We start from the raw sequence: 6,988 nt of genomic DNA on the forward strand, positions 1-6,988 counted from the left end.
CGTGCGGAGTCAAGTCCAGGTTACTATAGCCTCGGAATCAGTGTATGGAACCAACTGCTCCCCCCACGCCTCGGCAGTCTACTTCAGGGTCTCGGCAACCTCGGGATTCGCGCCTGCCGAGCCCCCTACGACGGCTCGGCCTCGGCACCAACTGGGCCTCGGCTCTTCACGCAGCCAATGCACAGCAAGCGGCTCATCGCTCGCCAGGCCCTGCGTCCAGCCATCACTGGAGCTCCCGCGTCGCACCAGTTCGGATGTGACCGGCACGTCGCTCCAGCGCTTCAAGGGCAGGACCACTCCATCAATCATACCGCCATAATAACAGGCTACAGGGCTCGGACATGCCACCTCTGTTCGCACGGCGCCACATAGCTAACACATGTATCACCCCTGTCCCCCCCTTCAACTATAAAAGGGGGGACGACAGGGGGAGGAGGTAGACGAACACACGCTCGACTTTCTGTAACACGCACGCTTCTCCGCCGCCTGAGATTAACATCTCAAGCAATCCACGCCGCTCCGCGCAGAGACCTGGGACTAGCTCCCTCTCTCGCCCTGCTTGTAACCCCCTACTGCGAGCATTTCGGTGTAAGGAATACAAGATCAATCTCCCAGACTGGACGTAGGGCACCCATTGCCCGAACCAGTATAAATCTTGCGTCTCTTTGTATCACCATCCGGGACTAGGGGCACGCAGCACATTTTGACTAGTTGGTTGAGGGCCCGTCGGTCCAAAACACCAACAGTTTGCCACTGACACCCTTCTCCAGATCCCGCACAGAGCGGGAGCTCTCTATACTGGGTACGCCTTTTTTAGGAAGTATCTTCTGTCAGCTGACCTCCCAAAGTCCCAAGTCTCATCTCACTGTTAACAACATGACTTCTCTCTAAAATAGACTCAAGACGAGCGAGGCCAGTCGAGATAAACTCTAAATAGTTAGTGGAAGCAGTGTATTTTGTTCAGGAAAAGCGAAAGCTGCACGATTGGCAGTAGAACATCTACTCTGTCAAGTTCTCAGCTGTACTGTACATGAGGTACAGGACAAGTGCTGACAAATAAGCAGATCGCTGTAGATTAAACAATTTATTCGCGGTAACGACACTGTAAATATTACCGACTCATTTCAATGGTAAAATAAAATGTACCTTTCTAATACTTCTATTGCCAACTTCACTAGTTCAAACAATACAACAAAATCTCAATTCACATGATAGAACAGATTGTTCTATGTCCCTGTAACCACACCAAACTGTCTGAGCAAAACTTACACCTCTTCAAATTACAGCCAAAGGACGGGGGCAATCAATCTAAAACAAACCCACCAAAACCTCAAAAGAACAAAAGAAAGTTAAAGAAAACGCATTCACAAAAGGTCTACATCAAAACTTTGTATGTTGAATATGTGAAGTATATGCACAGTGGCAAGCCCGTGAAACTCAACAATAGCGCTCCATCAATGCTTGCTAGCTCGGTAGCTCCTTCAAACTTCAGCCAAGGAGCATTTTTGTCTCAAATTCATCTCTGATGACATTCTATCGTTTCCTTTCAGCAGTCAATCCGGTGGTATTTATTGATGTTCACTTTCCTCTTCTCTTTCATGAGAAACCTCTAACTCCACTGCCTGTGCAGTACTCTTGGCACAACTATGGAAGACCTTATTGGATGCTGCATCAATGTCATCGTGACTCTCTGCTTCACTAGTACTCATATTGCTTGTACCCTCCACTGGTAAAGCCTCCCTAGCATCTCCTAGGTTGTGCTGACTTTCGTTATGTATTGCTTCAGTAAGTTCATCAGCCTTCGTGGATTCTGCAGTCTCTACATGCCCATACTTGTCTTCATTTTCTTCGAAGCAACTATTCACAATAGCATCAAAGTGCTTCTGGAAAGCAGCATGCATGTCGTCCACAGATTTTGCATCAATGACATGCAGCTCTCCAGCAGCCCCTTTGGGCTCTGCAGCATCAGCACCTGAGATCTGCATAGCTTCAGTATCCATGGTGGCCTCAGAAACCACACCATCACTAACTAGCTTAAAGGCAGTCTCAATATCCTCCAGAGACTTTGCATCTAGAACAGTAATATCAGGATCGGTTGTAGATGTCACTAACCCATTTATAGTGACCTCTGGCTCACTTGATCCAGCTGCTAAGGTTGCTGGTGATGGTGTATCATCAGCAGGCACTTCTGACTCATCGTGTGGTGGCTTCAACTCCATGTTCATTGCTTCAAAGGGGCTTGCTTCGAGAATCCGTCTCCGAGGATTGTAGACAGTCTGCTCAGGGTCATCATGAGATGCTCCAAATGACCAGCCAAATTCAGGGCCATTTAGGTCATCAACCAATGAGGACTGCTCCCTGGAGTCTTCAGCACCAACTTCTGACATGGTCAAGGAGACGTCAGATGTCTGAGGGCTAATAACGGAATCTGCAGCAACACTATTGGTATGGATATCATCATGGGAAGCCTGATCTGTCACCTGCTGGTCCAGTCTCATCGGTTCAACTCCAAAGTCTCCCACTGCATCTAATTCCGACAAGAAACTTTCATCAATTCCACTGCCCTCCATAGGCTCAGGATAGATTTTATCAGCCTCGTCATCAGAATCAAGTATATATCCTGCAGTTGCTTCGCCATACATGTCACTTATATCCACCTTCTTAGGTTCAGCAGCCATCAAAACAAAGGGATTCAAGATTTCTTCATGTCCACTTGATGGAGATTGGATGACATCATTAGCTTGAGGATACGAGGAAACAACTTCAGAGCTCAGAGTTCCATCAGATCCAACATCAAAGTGCTGTTCGATTACATGGCCAGTCAAGGCAGCAGCTGAATCAGTAAAAATTGCTGTTTCATGCTTTTCTTGCATGTTGAAGTTCTCAACAACTCTCTCCTCTGGGATAGGGTGTAGGTCCCGAGATATGACCGGCAATGTTTCCGTGACAAATTCAGAAGGCAGCTCCATGGACCCATGAATCAGGTTATCTAATGGCATTTCATTGTTTGAATAGGACATGAGATCAACATTTCCACCTTTCTCAGCTGTATTGCTTGCACCAAGTACAACTGTGTTTGAGCTTGATGCAACTTCAGTGTCAAGGTACTCTGGAAGGTCCCCAGAATGAGATTCACCCTCCACAGGTGGCCCGGAGGACGAAACCCATTCTGAGCATTTAACTTCTGTGTTAAGTTGGAAAGAAGGTTTAGCACCAAGGCTGTTGCTACCTGTATGATGGGACATGGTTCTAATGAATCTGTGAAAACAAGTACACCGTCCGTTCCAATTTATAGGTCGTTTTGGCTTTTTCTAGATACACAACTTTTATTATGTATCTAGATGTATCGTATATCTAGGTGCATAGCAAAAGCTATGTATCTAGAAAAGCCAAAACGACCTACAATTTGGGACAGAGAGTGGTATTAAGCAATCAAACGAAGTGGTCATATACATCAAACTTGCTTACCATCTCCATCTTCCCAGCTAAGCAGGTCAGGAACTGCATGAAATGGCATCGTGGAACTCCCAGCTGACTTGGGCGTATAATCTTCTTCACGACCTTTTCCTTTAGTTGAAGCAAGATGTGCTTCCCTTCCTTGCGATCTTTCAAAGACAAAGTGCTGTAGAGCAATCTCACGGTCATCAATGTCACTGTTGTCTTGTTCAACATCTATGGAGTTGATACCATCTGAGCATTCACTTCCAACATCTGCAAGGTCCTTTTCATCATCGTCCTTGTGATCCTCTTGATCAGCAACTGAAGAAGCGATATCAGATTCAGTAACAGAGCTCATTTTAGACTCACTCTTATCACTGAACTGTCTTTGGAAATTGCTTGCATTCCATTCCACAGTTTCAGCGACAAAATATGGCTTGAGTCTAGAAAAACGCTTCTCCTGGATCGCATCTATCCTTCCAAAGTTAAAGCTTTCATGCCTTCTGAAGATCGTGTCACAACGAGGAGACATCACAGGTTCTCCAGAGTTTAAACTATCTGGGGCAGGGACGACAACGCTGTCATTGGACTGTTCAAGGGGAAGATCAAATGAGTTCTTCCGTGCATGCAGAATTGAAGGAGCTGAGCCAGGAATTGCTGCTTCTTCAGAATCATACGGAAGGTCAAAAGGGTTCCTCCTTGGCACTGCAATGAGAGGTACATGTGCACGGAAGCGTGACAAATCATCTAAACTCCTACCAGCACCATTACTATCAACGTCTGTCAGGTTGTTATCAATTTCGAACTTTATGTTCTTCCTGGATCTTCGTCTAGCCATCAAAATTTCCAATCTGCGGTTTCTTTCCATCTCAGAATACCCAAGATCCATGAGATTCTTTTCATCATCTGCTGTCCAAAGAAATGCAGCTTCCTTCCCATCATTTTTCTTCTTCCCCTCCACATTATCTTTAGCATCAATGTCATCACCCTCGTCATTACTATCATCGTCAATTTGATGATCCTCTGAGACATGAGAATCTGTGTCTGAATCATCCTTAGAAATAGGACTGGGGCGATTGGAATCAGCACCCAAAAGTGGGTCAATCTCATCAAGAACTGGACCAATGTCAGTCATGGAAGCATCAGGAGAAGAACTCTCAGCCTGATCGGAGTCAAAACCAGATGAACCATCCTGACTGCTAACTCTTGCCCATGGTGAGCCATGAGAGGAATCAAGCAAGTTGTCCTCAACAACATTGCTAGTATCAACATTAAGCTCGCCGTTCTTTTCCAATTGGTGAATAAGGACAGAAGCAGCTTGTTCGCTAGTTCCAGCAAGCTCTTCAGTTTGCTTCTCTTCAGAAATAGCTCTCTCTTTACTAGCTCCTGAATCTGCAAATACTAGATTTTCCTCCATCTCAGCATGCTTATTAACATTATCACTAGAAGAAAACAAACCAAAGGGTGCATCTTTGTCATTCAGACCACTCAGACGGGCCTCATCAAATAGGCTAGTCTGACAGTCAGCCATATCCTGAATGAAAAAAGGACCTTCCGATTGTCTTTTCTTGGTGAAGGTGATGTCCTCCCCGATCCCAGACTCTTGGCAAAGATTGACCATAGAAGGAAACGGTGTAGGTGTTCTAGGTATGTTACACCGATCACCTCTCTCATCTTCTTCATCAGCTCTCTTCAGAAGAGGGACATAATCATCAAGATCAACATGCTCGCTAGCCCTCTCTCTGAATGAAACTGTCTGTTTATTTTCCCTCTCTTTGAAGTTTGATGCATTCTCCCTAAATTCAAGCACTGAAGGTCTCTGATTTTCTTCAAAGTGGGTATCACTGGACGAATTTCCAACCTTGGAAGTTGAAACTTCTGGAGTGCCCTTGTGATCTTCACTAGCCTCAGGAAGATTAATTTCTCCATAACTCAGTAGGATTCCAAGAAGAAGAGCAGTGCATATAATTACAGGTGAAGAAGAAAGCAGGAACACAAAGAGCCTTGGTGAAGATCTGTACAATAGATAGAGCAAAACACCCAAACCGAAAAGGATAGGGTGTTCGGAAACAAATCTATAGCTTTTTCGAACGGACAACCTCAAAACTTTCTTGAAACACAGAGCAGCCTGTTTTGCTTCAAGGGCCATCGCATGTAACCCTCTTAGCCTCCAACACAAACCTACCACAATAGAGAAGAAAATAGAGAGGTTAAGCTGAGTAGAACAAAACGGCAGTGTATGGTTTAATGGGAAGATACAACAGAATTTGGAAGCTTCAGCTATGCTAATTTAATAATAAAGCTAAGTTCCACCACGAGTTAAACCAAGCTGATTCAGGGGGGTTTCTCTCAAAAAGGAAAATCAACAAAACAAAGCTAACGCAGATCAGATCAAACGACAGTAACTGCAATTAGAGCCCATGTCGTCGTAACTGCACAAGCCCAGCTTTGAATTTACAAGCTGGACTCTAGATCAGCAACAGCAGGCACTTGTCGGGAAACCGACCAAATCTACCTCGGAATTTATAGACTCGACACCAGATCATCAGCGATGGTATACCATCATTCTAGCAATAGCTTCAGATTGTAACATCAAAACCTAATCCCCAATCCAAGGGGTAAATAAATCCGATCCTGGCACACGAACAACTACTGAGACGCCGCCACCTTCAATTCTGATCAAGCAAAGGGCGAACAGATCTTTCACCCTAACAGCTCAGCATCATGGTCCAAATCCACAGATCAGCGAAGCGAGATCATGCATCCCAGAGTCGAGCCGAAGCTCATCGAGTACAACCCCCAGTTCAAATCAGATGGTATCGTAAGGAGCGTACATACCTTTGAAAAAACTAAGCAGCAACCCAGCAGCTGCGAGCGAGGCCTGGAGAAAACTCCAAGGAGCAGCAGCAGCAGGAGAAGAAACGGACAACGGCAGTGAACCGAAACCCTGTGGCGATGTCGCGATGACAGCAACCAGGGGCAGGAAGCAACGGAGGCGAAAGCCGAGTCAAGAACAGCAAGGGAAGGGATCGCCCCCGAGGTCAAAGCCAGCAGAGCAGTGGCGTGCAGTATGCGCGAAACGTGCGCTCGTATCCGCGCGACGGGATACTAGCAGCAGAGCAGAGAGACGGACAGGACGTGGAGACCAGAGCCCAGACTAGTGGGGGGATCGGGAGTTTGGGTTTGGACCACCGCCCCGCCACTTTCGGCTGCAGTCGCGCGGCGCGTGTGGTGGAGTCGGGAGTGGGCGGTGGGCGATGGCGATCGCCCGAAGAGGAGGGGAGGGCACGGGGGAGTAAAGGGAAAAGCGGCAGCCGGAGTAGCAAGCAAGCTAGCATGCTAGTAGCGGCAGAAAGCCGGGGCGGAGTGGCGGGCCCCGCCGTTCCGTCTGCGCTGCGGCGTTGGCGCTTGGCCGGGGTGACGGTGACGGTTCCGTGCGGCTGACGGTGGTGGACTGGTGGCCCCGACGCGCGGGGCCCGGATACAGTGGGAAAGGCGACGTGGGAACCTGGTTCTGCGGCGCGCGAATGGGGCGGCGAAGGCCGAAACC

At 47.3% G+C, this 6,988-nt stretch overlaps 1 protein-coding gene across 1 annotated transcript; it reads right to left on the reverse strand.

The window, feature by feature from the left end:
* Positions 1-1,131: 1,131 nt before the first annotated feature.
* Positions 1,132-6,669, reverse strand: LOC136453125 (uncharacterized). The gene is made up of 3 exons (XM_066453699.1): positions 6,277-6,669; positions 3,469-5,619; positions 1,132-3,229 (listed from the first exon to the last, which is right to left on the reverse strand). The coding sequence occupies exons 2-3, from the start codon at positions 5,585-5,587 to the stop codon at positions 1,569-1,571; spliced, it is 3,780 nt and encodes a 1,259-aa protein (XP_066309796.1). The 5' UTR covers positions 5,588-5,619; positions 6,277-6,669; the 3' UTR covers positions 1,132-1,568.
* Positions 6,670-6,988: the final 319 nt, after the last annotated feature.

The sequence above is a fragment of the Miscanthus floridulus genome, chromosome 5 (assembly GCF_019320115.1).
Source record: "Miscanthus floridulus cultivar M001 chromosome 5, ASM1932011v1, whole genome shotgun sequence".
Lineage (NCBI taxonomy): Eukaryota > Viridiplantae > Streptophyta > Magnoliopsida > Poales > Poaceae > Miscanthus > Miscanthus floridulus.

What these genes read in the sequence shown, in the direction of transcription:
- LOC136453125 (XM_066453699.1), bottom strand. Translation starts at nt 5,587, where the DNA reads ATGGCCCTTGAAGCAAAACAGGCTGCTCTGTGTTTCAAGAAAGTTTTG. An exon ending in TAGCTGGGAAGATGGAGATG is followed by an intron (nt 3,230 to 3,468) that starts GTAAGCAAGTTT and finishes CCCATCATACAG; the next exon opens with GTAGCAACAGCCTTGGTGCT.